This window comes from Crocuta crocuta, unplaced genomic scaffold, assembly GCF_008692635.1.
Source record: "Crocuta crocuta isolate KB4526 unplaced genomic scaffold, BGI_CrCroc_1.0 scaffold125, whole genome shotgun sequence".
Classification (NCBI taxonomy): domain Eukaryota; kingdom Metazoa; phylum Chordata; class Mammalia; order Carnivora; family Hyaenidae; genus Crocuta; species Crocuta crocuta.
In genome coordinates this window covers 1210809-1233250 of record NW_027531143.1, presented here as the reverse complement: position 1 = coordinate 1233250, position 22442 = coordinate 1210809, and the positions used below count along the sequence as shown (strand labels likewise).

The 22442-nt window shown below is 34.4% G+C and overlaps 1 protein-coding gene across 1 annotated transcript in view; it reads left to right on the top strand.

The window, feature by feature from the left end:
* PIGK (phosphatidylinositol glycan anchor biosynthesis class K) overlaps positions 1-22442 on the top strand; it is a 113392-nt gene that overhangs the window by 57713 nt on the left and 33237 nt on the right. The window contains exon 10 of the mRNA XM_077771039.1: positions 17864-17948. Within this exon, the coding sequence (XP_077627165.1) occupies positions 17864-17948 (85 nt within the window). The remainder of the gene's footprint in view (positions 1-17863; positions 17949-22442) is intronic.

The window sequence follows — 22442 nt, the reverse complement described above, 5'->3', positions numbered from 1 at the left end:
GTATCTTAGCAGTAATTATCTTGCAAATATTAGCTTATCGTTGTAGTCTTTAGAACACTTTTAGTGTTCTATCAGTCTTTTAGAACACTTACTCCAATATGATAATGTGAATATGAAACTATATAGATTTTATTGTGGAGGGACAATAAACCTGGTAAGGAACAGGGCCGTGAGTTCTTTGCCAGCAATATCCTTCATAATTCACATCAGTTTTGGGGTGTGGCTGTAAAATTATTGGAAAATTCTGATTCTCCCAAGGCTAATTGATAATTAGAAATTTCATGATAATTTGAAAACTGTACCTAAAAACTGCAAGTAAAGTCATTTATGTGAGTTTTCATTAAACTGATATAATACTATTTAAAGTATATTTTTCTGTAAATGTAATAGAGAAATTTCTACAAGGTTAACAAGAATTAAAAATGCTTCTTTTAAAATTAATTTTCTCATAAAAATAAATAAAAAACAGGAAATTGAAAACAAGTTTGATTTTTGCCTATGTCTTGGTAATATAGTTATTAAATATTTATGTGAGAAAGGCTGTATATTATGTTTCTTCATGAAACAAACATTTACTAGTAATTTTTATTTGAGCAACAGATAACATTAATCTATCCAACATTGACTAGTTCTGTCATTCTCCATCTTTGTTTGACATTCAGTTATACAAAGTTCTTGTCATAATAATATCTCTAGACTTGTGCTTTCTTTAATTCTATAAAATTGTTACATATTATTCTGAAAGTACCTGTACTAAGGAAAACATGCATATTGTTACGGATTGTTTTATTATTTTTTTCGGTAAGATTGATCAACCTCATTTTAACTTTGATGTTAAGAACCTTTGTTCTTCTTTGAGGCGCCTGGGTGGCTTAGTCGGTTGAGCGTCCGACTTTCGCTCAGGTCATGATCTCGCGGTTTGTGGGTTCGAGCCCTGTGTCGGGGTCTGTGCTGACTGCCAGCTCAGAGCCTGGAGCCTATTTAAGAATCTGTGTCTCCCTCTTTCTCTGACCCTCCCCTGCTCATGCTGTCTCTCTCTCCTTCCTAGAAATAAATAAAAATATTTTTTAAAAAAAGAACCTTTGTTCTTCATCTCATGGGATCAGCTTCTAACGTTAATTAATGTTTTCTAGTATGATTTCTCTAAAGTGACAAACAAATGAAAATTAATGAAATATGAGAGTTCAAAGGATATGATCTCAGAATACGCGAGTGTCACATGGTAGCAGTAAGTGTTGATGCAGGTTGAAAGCCACTTGGATCACACTGAGCAGTAGCGGACCTAGTATAGTGTGTCTGAACTACACTGCCAGTCGGATTCAGACGCCTGGTAAGCAGTTTAAACTGGGTTGTATTAAGATTAGTATATCTGATTTTTTAAGTTTATTTTTATACCAAATATATGTATATTAAGCTTGAGTATGGTGAGAGATGGAGTAGGAACACAGTATTTTAGATTTCTGTTAGGTGATTGAAAGACTGCATGCTGTAGGACAGTCCTTTGCACTTTTGCTGCAAGGTACTGAAGCAGGTAATAATGAGCTCTATGGTGAGGCATAAATTAAGAGGGTAAATAACCTGTGGCTTAGAAATTCTACCCTCAGCTTCTGTTGCTTGCAATACAAAAAGTTGTAACTGTACTATTGCTTTGTATAAACATGATATATACATTTAAATCTTTGTATCTTTTAATTTATGGTTTAAAAAGTAACTGATGTTCAAATGATTTCTGTTTTGTATGCTAAAACACTGTAATATGTCTTCTAAGTCACAGAAAATGATTAAAATATATCTTATATGATTTTAGTGTTAAGGGTAGTTTTTTTCTAATTTGTTGAAAGTTAGGCATAATAGAACCTTGAATATCCAGAAATTAGGTAACTTCTAGTATACTGTAAAGAGTACAGGAAAGTTGCCAAGGAGTTGACTCTGAATATGAGAAATCTCATTTCTACCTTAGATGTAAAAACACTACTTGACTTTAATGGCCTTTGGCATTTGTAGTTTGAAATTTCATCAGAAGGAAACATTTCTCAATAAAAGAATACCCTGTAATATTCAGAATTAGATACATTTCACTATTCCCTGAATAAGAAATGAATGTAAATGAGTTATGGAGGTGGTTTGAAGTTAATAATAAAGAACAATCAATTGATTTTATTTTCAGAATTGTTGCTGACTGCATTTTTCTGAAAAAACAAAAACAAAAACAAAAAAACCCCAAAACAAACTCTTCTGTTATAAAATACCTACCTGTGCTGTAAATTACAAACAAAAAAACCAAACCTACACACATACACTTTTAAGTCCATAGCTGAGCTACCAAGAAAGTAGTTAAATAGAAACAACACAGTTTGATAAATGGCATTTCTGGCTTTTTCTAGATTGAACTAGAACTGGTGGCCTTGCCTTATTCAGTGGAAGTGCTGCACAGGTTCAGTTTTATACAATGTTTCTAGGTAGTTGCAGCAGGTGTTCCAAACATGCAACTTCCTAGGCATTTGGCAACAAGTTCAGATCCTTTGTCTCCCTCCTAGACTTACTTAGACTTACTATAAAACCAGTATGGATGAGCTGGGTGCCTCTCCTAAAGCCAACCCATCACATGTCCAGGTACACCGTAATTAAAAAATGCCTTTAAAAGGAACCATGCTTCAATGAGAAAAAATGAAATCTGGCCTTGTGTAGCAACATGGATGGACCTTGAGGGTGTTATGCTGAGCGAAATAAGTCAGGCAGAGAAGGACAAATATATGTTTGCATGTATAGGANTCTGATAAAGCAGTTGTATTTAAAATAAATAAATAAATAAATAAAAGGAAGCATGCTTTATCTTGCTGCCGGCCCTTCTATCTATCTGTGAGGCAGAAAGTAAGGGCCCATTGCTGAACAGTGGTTCCCAATAGGAGCCTCCACTTTCCTCAGTGATAGGAAAATCTGTTGGAGGAAAACATATAAGGAGCTAAAATCCAAGGGGTAAGTAAATGTGGAAGGGCAGGCTCCCTAAATGATAATTACTGATCTAAAAATCTAGAGTTCTGAGTTAGAATGGCTTTCTATGAGAGGACAAAAACTCTATTTGTGGGTAGTTAAGTTTAAGAAATAACTCAGCGTAAAATTTATTACACAACTAAACTATAGTTAAAGAATGAACAAAAAATAAGGACATTTTCAAACATACCAAAACTGACAGTATTTTGAATCAATACACCTTACTTAAAAACATCTAAAGCAGATGTACTTCTTGAAAAAGGCAAAGGAGCTAGAAAAGGGGTCTCAGTGGTAGTAAAATGGTAGTAAATTTAACAAAAATTGAGTATGTTTTATAATTACAGTAATAGAGATGATGATAATTGGGGAAGTAAGTTAAAGCACTAGTGTATTTCATAACAATAATACATAAGAAGGAGAGTATTTAAACTATTCTGAGGTTTTTTTGAGGGGGATATGAGTGCTAAGTTTTAATAGCTTTAGACAGTAAGTTATGTATGCATTTTATGTTTTGAAAATGATCACTAAATTAATAGAAATAGAGACAAAAACAGTACAGGAGGAAAAAAATGGAATTAAAAAAATCAATGTGGGAGTCACAAAGAAGTGAATGTGAAAGAGGAAAAGGCAGGAGAAATAGAAATTACAAACTAAAAATATAATATAATTATGATTATGTTGATTATAACAATAAATTTAAATAAATTAATTTTAATCAATTTTAATTTTTAATTTAAATTAATTTTAAAAACAAAGATCATCAGGGGTGCCTGGGTGGCTCAGTCAGTTAAGTGTCCGACTTCAGCTCAGGTCATGATCTCATGGTTTGTGAGTTCAGACAGCCTGGCATCAGGCTCTATGTTGACAGGTCAGAGCCTGGTTGGAGCCTGCTTTAGAGCTGTGTCTCCCTCTTTCTGCCCCTCCCCTGTTCTCTCTCTCTCTCTCTCTCAGAAATAAACATTAAATTTTTTTTTCTAAATCCCAGAAATCATTATATTAGGATAAAAAGATATCTAACTATAGACAGAAAACATAATGACATTACATAGCTAAAAATAAAAGGATAACCAGTCAACTGCTAAGGAAAAAAAGGTTATATGACTATATTAATATTGCACAAATAGACTTAAGCAAGCATAAATAAAGCATAAAAACAAGGGTAACTAACTAATGGTTAAAAGTCTAACTCATTAGAAAGTTTAAAGGCATGTTAACTTTAAGTTACTTAATAACATAACTACAGCATATTTTTTTAATTTACATGTTTGAGTTTCATAAATTCACCATTGTAGAGGAAGATTTCAACTTCACATTATGAGAATTTTTTTTAGAAATTGATAAATGATTTCCCCAAGAGTATTTAAAGATATGAACAACATTGTTAACAAGCTTGATCTGATAGATTATCAGCAATTAGAGAGTAAACATTCTTCTGAAACCCAAATGTAATTTTTTTTTTTTTTTTGAGAGAGAGAGAGACAGAGATAGCACGAGTCAGGGAGGGACAGAGAGAGAAGAGAGAAAGAATCCCAAGTAGGCTCTGCATTGTCAGCAGAGAACCTGATGCAGGGCTTGAACCCACAAACTGTGAGATCATAATCTGAGCTGAAACCAAGAATCGGACACTTGACCATCTGAGCCACTCAGGTGTAACCCCGAAATGTAATATTTAAAAAAATTGACTCATAGTTGGGCAAAAAAAGCACATCTTAAAACTACAAAGTATTGGAATCTTATGGAACTTTTTAAAAAATCACCACATAATTGTTACAATCAATAGCAAAAATGAGACTTATTTAAAATATGTATGTATAGAAATTCTAAAACACTTTGAGTAATTCTTAGAATAAAATATCAATGTAAATTTAAAAAACAGAAATGAGTAATAATGAAAATATTAAGTATCAAAAGTAGCATGATACAGTTTTGGATTCTGGATAGGATTAAATAATTCACAACAGGCTTATGATCCCACCAAGAATAACTAGAAAAAACAGGCAAAAATAATATATTTAAAGACATCAGAGAAGTACAGAAGCAATGAGGACCGAGAAGCTAAAAATCCAGATTTGGGAAACCTTCTCAGAGATAAGCTGAAAATCTGTAGCCACTTTCCACTGAGTTAGTTTACTGATTTGGGGACTAAGCCAGAAATCTAGAATCTGAGTTTGGTCCAGGAAGCGGGTCATTGCTTGTGGATAGGGAAACCAGAATTTTTGGTGATTGTATGAGGCCAGAGTGACACAGTTGTCACTTAGTCACAAAACCAGTTTCCCTTTCAAGATATTTGGCTCAATTACATGGCTAGTGTCCCTTTCAAAATATCAAATTCTGAAACTAAAGCAAAGCTAACTACTAAAAGGAAACCTTTGGAAACTAGAGCTGAATTTATTTTTGTAATTTGTAGGAGATCAAGATCTTTAGGGTGAGAGTTCCCAAAGAACATACCAGCTGAAGGATGACAGTTATGGGGATGGTATTGTGAATTGACCTACAATTCATAGTCATTTTTCCCATTGAGTATATTTATTGATTCTCAGTGCAGGAACAGAAATTGGCAAACTACAGCCCATTGGCCAAATCTGTCCTGCTGCCTGTTTTTGTAAATAAAGTTTCATTGAAAACAACTATATTTATTCCTTCATTCATTTACATATTGTCTATAGCTACTTTCATGCTATAATGGCAGAGTTGGGTAGTTGTGACAGAGGCTATATGGCCAAAGAGCCTAAAATACTCTCTGATCCTTTACCAAAAAAAAAAAAAAAAAAAAAAAAAAAAAGGTGTTCGCCTCTACATTAGAGGTTTGGCCTCTGATAAGGGTCACTAATGGGGACAGAGTAACCAGTATAACTTTGGGCTATACTGTGGGCCTGCAATCTCTGTTCTGATGCTGCACAGGACAAAAGACAAAAATCTAAGCCAGAAACTTTTCAAAAGCATAGTTGAAATTTCTGTAGTCTATCCATACTGAGGGGATAAAGACCTGCCTGGCTTCAGTGTAAACCTTGAATGTCCTTACCCTAAGAGTAGGGACAAATTAAAGGTAAAATAAGTCTTTAACGAAATTATAAGGCAGTCTTAATTCAACTCAATCTCTAGTTGAATGGAAGTGATCAGATCGCCAATCTCCAGCTGCTTAGCATAGGAAAATATGGATCTTTTCAGATGTAAAATAGCATTGTCAGTAGGTTTTTTTATTTTTAAATTTGAAGTATCCTATATACTATCCATCCAAAATTACTAGGTGCATATAAGACAGGACACTGACCATATACTAAGAAAAACAAAATAAAACATAATATAGAAGCAGACCCACAAGTGATCCAGAACTTGGAGTTAGTAGATAAGACCCTTACAAGTTCATATTAAACCATATATTTAATATGTTGAAGAAAAAAGGAAAAAATAATTCTTAAAAACAGATGAAAGATAGGGAAACACCAGAGAATATGAATATGTGTGTGTGTGTGTGTGTGTGTGTGTACACATATAAAACAAATAAAAAACAAGTGAACATTCTAGAATTGAAAAATGTAGTATCTGAACTAAAGGACTCAATGAATGGCTTAATAATAAATTGGATATATCAGAAAACAGGATTAGTGTACTTGAAAACAATTCAATAGAAAATATGCTGAAGCAGAGAAAGGAAGAAAGAAACAAACAGAAAAGAGAATAAGAAACATAGATTCAGTAAGATGGTATAGTATGTATAGTGTCTTAGGGGACAGATTGAAAATAGAAAAGAATCAATAGTTAGATAATGAACAAAACTATGGAAACTCATCAAACCACATTCAGCTGACTCTGCTAGCCCTAAGCGAGATGAACCACAGCTTGGCACATCAATGCTGAAAAATCATAGAGGAAAATCTTAAAAGTCCATGGGAGAAGAAAAGACCTGTTACTTTTAATACTGACATAAACAGTGGAAACCAAAAACAATAGAATGACATGTTTAAAGTGCTGAAAGGAAGAAAACTCCAAATCTGTAATTCTTTGCATAATGAAAATATCTTCCAAAAATGAAGGTGAAATCAAATGTGTTCAGACAGATAAAACAGGAGATTTGTTGCCAGTGTACCTGAACTAAAATATACATAAATGGAGTTCTTCAGCCAGAAATAAAATGGTCTTACAGGGAAACAGAGAAATTCTGTAAGGAATTAAGAGAGCCAGAATAGGTCAGTATATCATATAACATAATCACATATTGTTGAGACAAAAACAAAACAAAACAAAAAAACAAAAATAAACTCATTGAGTTAAAAACATTTGTAGAATTAAAATACGTGACAACAATAATACAAAAGGCAGAGGAATAAATGGAAGTTTAAAATACTATTCTTATGGGAGAAATGGTAAAAGTAATCAGCTTGATTAGACTAACAAGTCAAAGTTGGGTGTTCTAATGTCTCAAGTAACCACAATAATAATGGTAAATATATGTATCACTACTGTGTTAATAGAGGAAAAGAATTAATAAGATATTTGGTTAATCCAAAAGAAGAAAAGAAAGAAAAAGGAATATCAAATAGATGGGAAGTAGAATAAAGATAGTAATTATAAATCCAGCTATTTCAGTTGTGAAATTAAATATAATTAGACCAAATACCCTATTTGAAAGAGTAGGTGGTCATACTAAATTAAAAACAAAACCCCAAAATGTGTTGTATATGTGAAATTTTCAATATAAGTGCACAAAGGCCACTTGGAATATGGCTAAATGAGAAATACTTTGTAATATTTAGAGGGAATTTAGGGAAAAAGTAAGTAAAAGAAATAAGTTAATTCACCAAGTAAAAAAAATACTTCCTTTTTTTTGGCTGTAAAAAAAATGTACCTTCTCTCAACAAACTGCCAACTTAAATGTCTTTTTACTTCTGATGTCTATCAGACATGGGTAGGGCTGACATATATGAACAGAATAAAAAAGAAAGCATGCTACTTAAGTCATTTAGTGGAACTAGTTAATTAAAAACATTTTTTAAATGTTTTTTATTTATTTCTGAGAGACAGAGACAGTGTGAGCAGGGAGGGTCAGAGAGAGAGAGGTACAGAATCTGAAACAGGCTCCAGGCTCCAAGCTGGCAGTCAGCACAGAGCCCGACGCAGGACTCAAACCCACGAACCATGAGATCATGACCTGAGCCGAAGTCAGACGCTTAACCGACTGAGCCACCCAGGCGCCCCGGAACTAGTTAATTTTAAAAGCAAAAACTAGACATGAAGAGTATGAAAAAATAATAGAGACCGCCTTGGTTATGATCACAGATGAAGAAATCTTAAATAAAAGTCAAATCCAGTGATGTATAAATAAAAATACTTCCTAACCAAATGGAAGTTCTTAAAATTGCAGGAATAGTTTAGGATTAGAAAATATATTAATGTATTTCATCATATTAACACATTAAATGAGAAATACTGTGTTTCAGTTTATACAGAGAAAGCATTTGATTAAAATTCATCAGTGATGAAAAAAGCATCATGACTTAAAAATAAAAGGGACCTGCCTTGACTTAATAAAGGCCATGTATCAAAAGCCAGCAACAAACATTATACTTTCGAGTGAATCTTTATTAGCATCTCAGTGAAATTCAGACAGAATAAGGATGCGTGCTATCATTTCAACAATTCATCATTTGTAGAAGTCCAAACTAATACAAAGAAGACAAGGGAAAATATAGGAAGTGTAAGAATCAGGAAGAGACAAACTCCCCCCCACCTTTTTTTTATAGACTATATGATAGAAAATCTAAGAGAATCTACCATTTCATAATTACTAAACTCAGTAAGAGTATAAGGGTGCCTGGATGGTTCAGTCAGTTGTGTGTCCAACTTTGGCTCAGGGCATGATCTCACAATTGTGGGTTTGAGTCTGCATTGGGCTCTTGGCTGTTGGCACAGAGCCTGCTGTGGATGATCTGTCTCCCACCCCCCTTCCCCTGCTTGTGCACTCGCTTTCTCTCTCTCTCACAAAATTAAACATTCAAAAAAAAAAAAAAACTTAAGAGTAGAGAAATAGTAGGGAAAGATGTCATGCCACCCAAAGTATAGCAAATAAAAAAGGATTGATAAAGTTTACTGCAACAAAATTAAAATATTATATATAATAAAAATGTAAACAATGTTAAGAGAAAGTGTGAGTGATATTATTTGCAACACGTATGTCAAAGAATTCTGTCCAGATTATGTAAATAAATCTGCAAATTGATTTAAAAAAAAAAAGACAAGCCAAATAGAAAAATGACCAAAAGAAATATGTTTGGAAAAGGGGAAAGACTCTTGTGCGGTGACCATTTAGGTATGATTTTAAAAGGTAAATATTGATGAAAGCAATGAGATACTGTTGTAGAATATTAAGTAGTGATGATGGTGGGAAATGGGAACTTACACATTTCTGGTGGCAATGTAAATTGATATAGTTCCTTTGCTTAGCAATTTGGTTGTTTCTAGCAAAATTTAAAGTGTATGAGTTATGACCCAGCAAGTCCCATCTTTCAATAGTTACTCTAGAACAGGGATTGGCAAACTTTTCCTTGAAAAGGACCAGATACTAAATATGTTAATCTTTGTAAGTCATACGTCTTCGTTGCAAACACTCTGCTAGTGCAAAAGCAGCAACAGACAACATATTAACAGATGAATGTGTTCAAATAGAAATTTATAGACACTAAAATCTGAATTTTATATGTTTCATTCATCATGAAATATTATTCTCTTTTTGACTTGTTTTTTTCAGCCATTAAAACATTTACAAATCATTCTTATTCTTAGGTCACAGGGCACACAGAAACAGGTGACATAACGGATTTGTCCCATGGGCTGTAATGTCTTCCTGCCATAGAACATCTCTTGCACATGTAGACAGAGTAGCCTGGAAGGATATTTACTGCAACATTATTTCTAGTAATATGTAATCGGAAGCAAATGTCCATCAATGTTGGAATATCTAAATAAAACGGAGCATTTTCATATTATACTGTATAGCTATTAATAATCATACTTACATGCTTGGATCTCAAAAACATAATATTAAATGAAAATGCAGGTGGCTGAATTATACGTAGAATATAATTTATTGATGAAAATATTTATAGATATTCTAAATATTTTTCATGTATATATAGGTGTGTACGTGATAGCAAAATAAAATGACTAAAATAATAACTTTGATTATATATGCCATATAGAGTGCCTACTGCAGTATAAGTGCTCAATAATTTTGACAGATTTTCCTGTGACCACCCCCATTACTGCCATTTTAGAATTGCCTTTGACTCTACAAAGGTAATTCCATATGTATAAAAGTTAGTTCTGTGAACTTCCGGGAAGCCTGCCTACCACTTTTGCCAAACAAGAGGTTACTTCTGAAGTCCCCCAGTGAGAGCCAGAGCTTTGTTTCCAGGGATTTTGTTAAAACCACTTTCCTGTGTTCCTCAGGAGGTATTCTTTTTTTTAACTGCTATGTGCACTTACACCATACTGCAAGCTGACAGAAAATAAGGTGCATTTCAACAGTTGGGCCATAATTTAATGTAACTTTAGTTCTCTTAGGAAATAACTTTCTGGGATCAAGAAGATGTGGTTTATCTATACAATGGAATACTACATGGCAATGAGAAAGAATGAAATCTGGCCATGTGTAGCAACATGGATAGAATTGAGGGTGTTATGCTGAGCAAAATAAGTCAGGCAGAGAAGGACAGATACCATATGTTTGCAGGTATAGGTGGATTAGGAGGAGCTTAATGGAGGACCATGGGGGAGAAGAAGGGGGAAAATAGTCGGGGAGAGGGAGGGAGGCAAACCATGAGAGAGAGACTCTTGAATGCTGAGAATAAACTGAGGGCTGAGGGGGGTGGGAGATAGGGGAAGGGGGGTAATGGGCATGGAGGAGGGCACTTGTTGGGATGAGCACTGGGTGTTATATGGAAACCAACTTGACAATAAACTATTTAAGAAAAAAAGAAGGAATTAACTTTCTGTTCTCTATTTCACATTATGTCTCTTTCCCCTGCTTCATCATCTTCCTTGTGCCTCTTCAAATTAAGTAATAGACAAGGCTATGTTTTAATATCTTCTTTCATAAGTTTTTAGTTTGATAATTACAAGAATGATGATGCTGCAAGTTTGGGAGGGGATTTCATTTCAAGGATAATGAGACGTTAGGTTGTTGTCTCATTGTATAACCTGTCTTCATGAAAATAATCTTCAGTGACTCTTGGGACCTTTCTGAAGTTGTAAGAGCATTTGCGTTTGTCTCTATTGACCAATACATTTGAGTTCTTTTCTCACTGAGAGTGTCTCTAAATGTTCAATGGGCCCCAGGTTTGTCAAGTATATCTTACACAACAACATGTGCTGCCAGTGATATGAATGCTTGAGCATTTTTAAAAACACCATTTAGGGGGCACCTGGGTGGCTCAATTGGTTGAGTGTCTGACAACTGATCTCATCTCACATCATGATCTCACAGTTCATAGCGCGGAGCCTGCTTGGGAGTCTCTCTCCCCCTCTCTCACTTTCCCTCTCTCTCTGCCCCTCTCTTCACTCTCAAAAATAAATAAACATTAAAAAAAATACAGTTTAGGAGTGGAAATCCTTTTTTAAAGGGATCCTTTTTTAAAAAACAAGATTGTGTTAAGAAATTAATTTCTCTATATACATTTAGTTTCAAATAATTATTTTGAGACATCATGTTCAAGAGGCTACACTTAACATTGGCTAACTTCTGTTTTTGATATGTTTTGAGAATTTCTTCTTGATCTTGGGTTGCCCTAGGTGACGTGTCTTGAATTATTTTATTGATCTTCTTAATTTTTATTTTGTACTTGCCGTACCCAGTGTCTGTGCTTTCCTCTTTTTTGTTGTTGGGTATATTTCTGGTGTTAGAAAAGGTACCTGGTGTTCTGCTCATAGTAAGCAATGTCATTTTATACACAAATAATCTAATAAAGAATAAATATTTCACCTGTTTCTGAATCAGATGGCCTCATATGTAGACATGGTAAGCAATTTCACAGTATTATCTCAGGAGTACTTGGATAGCACAGAAAGGTTTTTGAGGGCACTGGGCATCAGTGACAGAATAAAAGAACACGAGATGAGGGTTTGTAAAGACTAACTTTATAGGTGTCAGAATTTTGCCAGCAGTATTTTATTCAGTTAAGCAGAGGATTTGGACAATATTTTGATTTGAGATAGTAGCATCACTGTATTGGATCCAAAACCCTTCTGTAGTATAAGTAAATTCCACTTACTGTTGTTTTCTACACTATTTTTTAAAAAACAGTAAAGTGAAGCACTTGGGTAGCTCAGTTAGGTATGTGTTTAACTCTTGATTTCAGCTCAGGTCATAAGCTCATGGCTTGGGGGATTAAGCCCCACATCAGGCTCTGAATTGACAATGTGGAGCCTACTTGGGTTTCCCATTCTGCCTGTCACCTGCTCTCTCATGCTCTCTCTCTCTCTCTCTCTCTCTCAAATAAATAAACTAAGAAAAAAAAGAGTAAAGTAAAAAAAAGGAATACAGTTTTTCCATGCAGAAATTACTTGCATATTAAGTTATATAAGTAGATTTTAGTGAAAGATAATAGAGAAGTTATATCCTTTTAAGAGGGACTGAAAGCACTAAACAAAAGGAATACTAGGTTGGCTTTAAGAAAGAGACCTTACCATTTTGCAAGAGAAAATTCCCCCTTCCCTTAGAATGGCAGCCATATGTACATTGAAATTAATATTTGTAGTTTTCTCACTTTCTGAATTGTACTATAAGCATGAACAACTTGATCAGAGCTCTGAGCTCAGAGGGTGTGGGAAATGGGGCTTAGAAAGTGTGGATGACCTTAGGTGACCATTTTGGGAAAGCACTAATTCTGAGAGAATGGAAAATGCCTTATAAGGGTGGGAGGTAGTCCTTTGGAGGATTGGTGGTGATAGGAAAGAAAGAAACAGCTGAAGACAAGGATCTAAAAGAAATAAGATAAATTAAAAAAATATTTTTAATGTTTATTTATTATTGAGACAGAAAAGGAACAGGAATGGGTGAGGGGCAGAGGGAGAGGTAGACACAGAATCTGAAGCAGGCTCCGGGCTCTGAGCTGTCAGCACAGAGCCCGATGCGGGGCTTGAACCCACAAACCATGAGACCATGACCTGAGCTGAAATCAGACGCTTAACAGACTGAACCACCCAGGGGCCCCAAGACAAATTTTTTTAAAAAGACAAATTCTATACCTACCACCACCACAAAAAGTACCATTTATTAAAGAATCTACACTTTACTGTATCCACAAAGGAGGGTGCTCTTGAACTGAGAAACCTAATAAGCCAATTTATCTCTCTTCTCAACACAAGTAACTTGCTATGCTGATCCTGGAGGAAAAAAAAATACAAATAATCTTTAACAGAAAAAGAAGGCAGGTGCCTGCATGGCTTAGTCAGTTAAATGTTTGACTTCAGCTCAGGTCATAATCTCATGGTTTGTGAGTTTGAGCCCCACATTGGGCTCTGTGCTGACAGCTAAGAGCCTGGAGCCTGCTTCAGATTCCCATGTCTCCATTTCTCTGCCCCTTGCCTGGCTGGCTGGCTGGCTGTCTCTCTCTCCTCCCCACCCCTNCACCCTTCTACACACACACACACACACACACACACACACACACACGGTGGAGGGGTGGGGGTAGGGAGAGAGAATGAAAGGAAAAATAAAAAAAAAAAGAAAAGCCACAAAACAGAAGAAACCTGAAATACAACACTAGAACATGAATAACCTATATTAAACAAGCAATTGCATTATGAAAGGACACCATGAATCAGAGTTCCAGAACTCACAACTAAAATGTACAGACAACAGGAAGATGTGTGAAACAGGAGCTGATTGAACTCTGGAAGGAAATTCACAGAAGACAAAAATCATTTTAGAAATGAAAACTAAATCACAAGGTACCCAAGGGAAGACAGATATTACCAGAAGTTCAGTAAGAGATATAAAGAATAGAAATGAAAAGAGTCAAGGAAATGAAACTGAAATAAGAGAGCTAAAAGGATCAGAGAGAGTGATAGAGAAAATCCAATATATTTGGTTCAAGAAGCTGAACTAGAAAAACAAATGGAAAATGAACAGAAATAACATTTAACATGACAATAAACTTTTCTGAAACAAAAGGAGATTTTCATTTTTCCCAGAACTGTGTGCCTGGGAGAGTTGATCTAGAACAACTGACTTAGCTATATCCTATGGCTACATGGCTACATAGAAATGTATTAGACCTTAAAATAAAAGGATAAAAAAGACCAAGCCTCCAAGCTAAAACATAAAAATAATTTAAAAAATTAAAATATATGGGTGCCTGGGTGGCTTAGTCTGTTAAGCATCCGACTTTGGCTCAGGTCATGATCTCGCAGTCTGTGGGTTCAAGCCTCGCATCGGGCTCTGTGCTGACACCTCAGAGCCTAGAGCCTGCTTCTGATTCTGTGTTTCCCTCTCTCTCTGCCCCGCCGCAGCTCGGGCTCTGTCTCAAAAATAAATAAACATTAAAAAAATTAAAATATATTAAAAATGATGCTAGGGGCACCTGGGTAGCTCCAGTCAGTTGAGTGTCCAAATCTTGATCTTAGCTGAGGTCTTGATTTCAAAATCAGGAGTTTGAGCCCTGTGTTGGGCTCTGCTCTGGGCATGGAGCCTACTTAAAAAAAAAAAAAAATGAAAGTGAAAATAAAGTTGAAAGAGATCAGCTTTGATATTGCACTTCTAGCAACATGTAAAGTAAGAAAATGATGGACATTTTTAAGAAGTTAACAATGAGAAGTAATTATAATTTGTTGTGAAACATTGATTAAGTAAAACACTTCTAAGTCCATAGAAGTAAGTGAAAACCAAGAGTTCTTGTGAATTGTGCTTGGAGTGACTTTTTAAAAATGTCCTGCAGTTACTAAGAAAATTTTCAAACCTACCCTTAGTTGATGCATACTAAAAGTGTTTAGATGTGAACTGTCATGATATATACAACCTACTTTCACATGTCTCAGAAAAAATAAATAACAAAAAGAAAATATACAAATTTGTCTGGAATTTTTCATACCAACTATTTGGCATTTTTAAACACTCAAAACTGCTAAATTTCCAATATTTTTGTGTCTTTTATACTGAGAGACATTTTGTAAATAAAATGTATTCCATCTTGTACGTTGTTAATTTAAATTTTTGGAATAAGTAAGGAATGAGTGCCTTTTTCATATTTCTGTGTACTTTTAGAAGTACTGCAGTTATTTAATCTTTATTCATTTGTTTCTGCAGATATTTATTGAAATCGCTCGTGCTTTAACAGTAATCGAGGAAGTGCCACCAAACTATTGAGTAGTCATTGCATTCTTCCCCTCCACAGACACACAGTAATAAAGAAACAAATGAATACAAATATAATGTCAGTTTCACATAGAAATCACTTTGGTGATGAAGGAAAAACTTTGGGTTGCATGATTTTATGATTGAATTGTGGTAGCTATTTATATGTCTTTGATACAAATCCTTTTTCAGACATATGATTTGCAAAAATTTTCTCCCATTCTGTAGGTTGTTTTTCCACTTTCTTGAAGCACAGGAGTTTTAAGTTTTGATGATATTCAATGTATCTGTTTTTCTTTTGTTGCTTGGCATGTGTTTTATATACCTAAACATGTAGATAGACTTTTGAAATGTACATTGTGAAATTGAACATTTTAAAATAATGGGTTTTATGGGAATGGACATTTATTTTATTTTAATTTATTTTTAATTGTGGTAAAATGTATTAGTCTGCTAAGGCTGCCATCATGGAATACTATAGACTGGGTAGCTTAAACAACAGAAATTTATTTTCTCACAATTCTGGTGGCTAGAAGTCCAAGATCAAGGGGTTGGTAGGACTGGTTTCTTCTAAGGCCTTTCTTCTTGAATTATAGATGGCCGCGTTTCCCCCGTTATCTTCACTTGGTCTTTACTCAGTCTGCCTGTACCTTACTCTCCTCTTCTTATAAGGACATTATCACATTGGATTAAGGCCTATCCTAATGACCATATTTAACCTTAATTGCCTCTTTAAAGACCCTGTCTCTAAATCAGTCATATTTTGAGGTACTCATTCAACATACAAAATTTGGGGGGACACAGTTCAGCCCATGACATAAATGTGACATCAAACTTACCATTCTAATCATTTTTAATTATCCAGTTCAGTGGCTAAGGACATTTAACATTATCATGTAGCCATCATCACTGTCCATCTCCAAAAATTTTTTCATCTTTCAATACTGAACTATGCTTTATTTTTTTAAATTTTTATTATTATTATTTTTTTATTTGCAAGAGCGAGAGCATGCTGTGAGCAGGGGAGAGGAGTGTAGGGAAGAGGGAAGAGAGAGAAAAGGAGAGAGAGAATCTTAAGCAGTCTCCACACACAGCGCGGAGCCCGACAGAGCTCCATCTCACAACCTTGGGATCATGAACTGAGCCAAAATTAGGGGTTGGACAAACAACCAACTGAGCCACCAGGTGCTCCTGAAACTGCCCTTTAAACAATAATTCTCTGTTCTCTCCAACTTTACCCCTGGCAATCACCATTCTGCTTTTTCTCCCTATAAAGTAATGTTTTAGGACAATTTTTTTTTCATCATGAGTGAATCTTCAAACTTCCCCCAAATTAATTCTTTTTATACTTATTCTGCAAGGAACATATAAATTTTTATCTAGTTACAAGGTTCTTTAAGCTCTTACATCATAGGCAAAATTTTGTCCTTATTTATATATCTGCCTATTTCTTGGGGTAAATTCTAGATTTCTCATCATCAGATTCCTTAACTGCAGCCCTAGAGACTCAGACCAGTCTCTTTGATTATTTTTCAAGATAAATCAAGGTTCAGTTTTTAAAATTTAATTTTTAAGTTGATAAGTTGCTGTGTAATTTACAGATAAAAATGTATAAAGGTGGTTTAAATATGTTTAGGTATTTTTATTTTGAAATCTGATGATGATTTCCTATTTCAAAAAAGGGTCAATGTTTTAAACATTTTTTTCTAATTCTCTTGATTTGGGGAGATTTTATTTTTATTCTTACTGTGCTCTTTACTATTTCATACTATTTTAGGTCTTACTGTGTCAACTCTGCATCCCATCGTAAATGTAGATATTAAAGAAAATATTTTTCATATAAAATAACAGCCTCTCAGATAGTTATTGTTGTCTTCATTTTATTCATATATTCATTCAGCAAGCATTTATTGAGTATTGTAAGTGAACACTGCATATACAAGAAAGACTAAGACCTGGTTTTTGTCTTCAGGAAGGTGAAAGTATGTCTTAAACAAGTTTAAATATTTATCTTTGAGAGAAGAGTAAACAAAGAAGGGATTGGTAGTTGGTCCAAACAGGAAGCAGAATGAGGAACATTAGAGAGGCATGGTGTTAAAGCTCTCTGGCAGGTGGCCAATAGCTGAGGATGTGGCTGATACAATAGACTGTTACAAAGAGAAGGAGTAGTTGCCGGACATGGAGGTTGAATGTGGTTGGAGCCAGGTTTTGAAGGCCTTAAATAATATATTATAAAGCACACCCTATAAACAGGGAATTCTTAAATAGTCTTAAGTCTCAGAGTAAAAGACAGGATCCAAAAATATTAGATGATGTTAATCTTATTACATCATAATTAAATGCATTTTGAATGTATTTATGGTTACATCATTTAAAAATTATCACTAGGTAGTTTTTTATTGATTTTAATAAATACTAGTTATTTCAGAAACGGTAAGTATAGATTTTTAATAATTTTCATATTTGGTGTATTTAAAAATAGTATTTACCTTAGCCATGTGTTTTGTAACTGCTTTTTTTCAGTTATAAGAAAGACTGGATGGATGAGGAACTAGTGGAACCTCTGAAATATGCTGAACAACTTCCTGTAGCTCAGATAATACACCAGGTTTGCTTTTCATTTTATTCTTTTGAAAGAAACAAGATTTTTAATCTTTGAAAAGTAATTGCCTTTGTTAGGTTTTTTGGAATCAATGTGCTATAGCTGAAAGGCATGCCAGGCCATCTCTCCCTATTTAGACACCACCTATTACAGTTGGGAGTCTCATTCAAAGCACAATATTAAAAGGCTACTTGCTGTGTATAGTGGAATTCTTACTTCTACAAAATGCAGGGTAAAGCCAGAATTATCTTTTGTTCATTACTTAACAACAAGAGTTAATTTCAGAAAACTTTCATTTGAACCATTGTGTATAGCTCTTGTTAGTGACAAGGAGAAAGAGCTGAAAAATTGTCAGTTGGTGTAATTTTTTTTAGTAGCTAAAATAAGAAAACAGTCTTTCCTTCCTTCCTTCACACTACCCCATTATCAACTCTTGTAAAGTGTAATTCTAAATGTCATATGGGCAGGTATTTTTTTTTTTAATCTCCAATTATAATGACTCTATCATCCCTTCTGCATAACTGTAATCTTAGAGAAGGCAGTGTGGTAGGTATTTAAACTATGATTTTGTAGCATGATTTTGATAGCATATAAAGTCTGGCTCTGCCCTGGCCAGATTCTAAGAATTTTCAATGGTCTGTTGACAAGAGACACGAGTCATGGCCTTCAGAACTAACAGATTTTTCAGAATCTATAGATTATAGAAAATATTAAAAGCCCTTAAAAATCAGAATATGTCAGAATTTTAGTGACTGATTAATTATTATTATGAGCCTTTCCATATGTCTTTGTTAACCAAAAGAACTTTCACTTAGCTAATTTGGTTTGATTAGAAGAAGTACTGGTTTGAGCTTATTAAAAGAAGCAGACTTTTACTTTTCAATGTTGACTATAGAGATCTTTTCATTGACATTAAAATTTAATACTAAATTCTATGAGATAGTACAAAAAAAAAAAAAGCCAGAAATTTGCTGCTTTGGGAAGCCTTTCTGTTGTTTGGTAATCGGGTCCAGTTTATATGTCAGGAATTCCCTAGTGTTGTCAGAGCTTAAATGACCTAACAGCCTGCAAATGTCACATTTAAAATTCTGTCTTCATGCCTGACTCTCAGCATAAATGAATTAAACAGCAGAGCAGGCAGCAAGTCAATATGTTCTTAACAGTAAGAGTGAGCAATGAAACAGTTTGTGGTTTGTTCAGAATAGGTAAATAGAATCTGCCCAGAGCAGTTCACCTGGAATAAAATCTGAAACAGGAAACAAGAATTAACCTTTAGGATGGTTGACCAGATGAAATGTCAGTCATATTTTTATAGCATGAATGAACCAGTAAAGTACGCTTTATGTAACAGCTGCATTTTGTTATTATACACTATATGAATTCAAAGATGAAAATTTTTGACCCTGGTGAAAATTTTTATTGTGATATTTTTGGCATTATAAGAAGCTCTATTAATTTTAACATTGATTTATAAACATTATTATATAGAGTACCTGAAATTATAAAATTTCAATTTTTAAGAAATTTGCATGATAAGGATTTTTTAAAATTTTATTGAATAAAATTAATTCTGTTCTCAAGGGGTAATCAGGAAGGGACAGTGTTAAACCAGCCTCTTATTTATTCTTGTTATTTCCTTTTACTGACAGTACAACAATTATTAGACTGTTACCATTATGTGTCTAAGTAGTCTTTAAGAAATATATGAGTTCTGTTGCTATAAGTTCACTTATAAGTGAATTATTTGAAAGCAGTTTCTGTCCTGTAAGAGAATAGTAATATATGTGATAATTAGGTTCAGCCAGTCCCTCAAAAGCTTTTTAATTGGTATGATATCCAAATTATGGCATAATTGTTGTATCTTTGTAACCTCTACTGTTACTCTTCTTATACCAGAAGTAACTATTTTCATCTAATCTTGAATCATGCTTAATTTATGCCTGTTTTGGAGCATTTCTGTTTGAAGTAACATGCTTTATTCACATGTCTTTTATCTCTTATTTGAGATCTCTTATTTCTGGACATTCTTGATGTCTTGATATTTCTGTATCTTACCTTGTGCCATGTATGCATTTATCTGAATGGGTGGAGATGTATTTTTTTTTAATGTTTTATTTATTTCTAGGAGAGAGAGAGAAAGAGACAGCGTGAGCAGGGGAGGGTCAGAGAGAGAGGGAGACATAGAATCTGAAGCAGCTCCAGGCTCTGAGCTGTCAGCACAGAGCCCGACGCGGGGCTCGAACCCACGAACCACGAGATCATGACCTAAGTGAAAGTCGGATGCTTAACCAACTAAGCCACCCAGGCGCCCCTGGAGATGTATTTTTTAATGGTTCACTGAGAGCCAGCAGTACCTCTTTTCCTTACTACCGAGACATGAGAAACCAGAGCCTCTCACTGGTAGCGTAGTTTAGAAGCTGTAGGAGAGGAGGAGCAGGGACAGGGATTGTAGTGTGAGGAGCAGCTTGAGAAATGGAAGAGAGAGTAATGGGTCTCGGTATTCTGAGTAATTAATTTCTCATGTATGTTACTTAAATAACATTTTACAGTCAGGAGCTAAGCAAGATTCTCAGTGATGCCATTTTATACTGCCAAATAATTTACATTTTTGAAGGGTCCTAGCAAATATGATAGTATATCGAGGTGACACAAGAGACTCAAGTTATAAACAATAGAATTAGTAAAAGAATCTGATAAGATAGCCAAATATAAGATAGATAAAACTGAATGCTTCTCTGTATTTGCAATAAGTACAAAGAATGGAAATGGAAAAAAATTTTCTTTCACAACAATGAAAAAGAAGTATAAAATACTTAGGGGTGCCTGGGTGGCTCAGTCGGTTAAGTGTCCGACTTCGACCCAGGTCATGGTCGCGTGAGTGGGAGACCCGCGTCGGACTCTGTGCCGACAGCTCAGAGCCTGGAGCCTGATATGGATTCTGTGTCTCCCTGTCTCCGCCCCCTCCTTGCTCATGCTCTGCCTCTCTCTTACTCTCAAAAATAAATAAACATGAAAAAAAATTTAATAAAATGAAATAAAATACTTAGGAGTAAATTTACCCAGGTAAAGCACAGGACCTATATAAAAAGGATTATAGAAACATACCATGCTCCATAAATAGAAAGACATACCAGTACTTGGTGAGTGCAGAGAACTTAATATCATAAAACTAAAATTTCTTCCAAATTAGCAATTCTAATTATAATGGAAGCAAAACAGTTTTTTTTTAATGTTAGGAAAAAATTGACCACATAGTTCGTGTGGAGGAACAAATATCTAATAGTAGCCGAAAAGGGAGATGCCTTACCAGAACACAGACACTGGAACTAGACACATATGGTATGGACAAAGGAATAGACAAATGGATTAATGGAATACAATGGAGGAGTGGATTTCGAACTTTATTTATTATAATTCACAATAAGAAATACATTTTACATGCATTATGACCCTTGATGTATTTATTTATGTGTTTATATTAGAAATAAAAATTTCATGATATATTTACCCTCCTTATATATGATGCATAGTGATATTTTGTTTTTCTATTTTATATCTTTAAAATTCCAAATAAAGCCTACTAAGTTGATTTTAAAAAGCAATAAGTAGTCCTGACCTGTGATTTGTAAGATACTAAAATAGAGAATCCAAAGAAAAAAATCATTTTATTTCATCATTTAATATATGATTAAGATGATTTATCATTTCAGTAGAATAATGGTTAAATTTCTATTTCATGCTGTATATGATGTAAATTTTCTATAGATTAAAGACTTAAAGGGGCGCCTGGGTGGCCTACTCGGTTAAGCGTCCAACTTTGGCTCAGGTCGTGATCTCACAGTTTGTGGGTTCAAGCCCTGCATCGAGCTCTGTGCTGACAGCTAGCTCAAAGCCTGGAGCCTGTTTTAGATTGTGTATCTCCCTCTCTCTCTGACCCTCCCCTGTTCATGCTGTCTCTCTGTCTCTCTCTCTCTCAGAAATAAATAAAAACATAAAAATTAAAAGAAATAAAGACTTAAAGTAAAATAAAGAAAAATTTTAGAAGAAAATTTAGACAACTTCATTTGTAATCTGGAAGTAAGGTAGAACGTTTTAATGAACACACAAACCCAGAAGATATATTCAGCTCCATTAAAATGGAATATTTTATACAACTCAAGATACCACAACATTGAAAGACTAATGTTTGAATCAAGACAAAATGTTTACAAAGAAGACAAGAGTAAATTAGTTAATATCTAAAATATACACAAGACTCTTAGAAGTTTATAAGAAGCAAACAAAACAAGTCAGTTAAAAAAAAAAGATGAAAAGCAATTCAGAGAAAACCTAAATTACCAATGAACAAAAGGAAAGAGTCTCAAACTCAGTAAGGAGTGCACATTACAAAGTCAGTGAAACTATTTTATGCCCTTCACATTGGCAAAAATTAAAATCACGCTTTTGAAAACAGTTTGGCAGTTCCTCAAAAGGATTAAACAGAGTTACCATATGATCGAG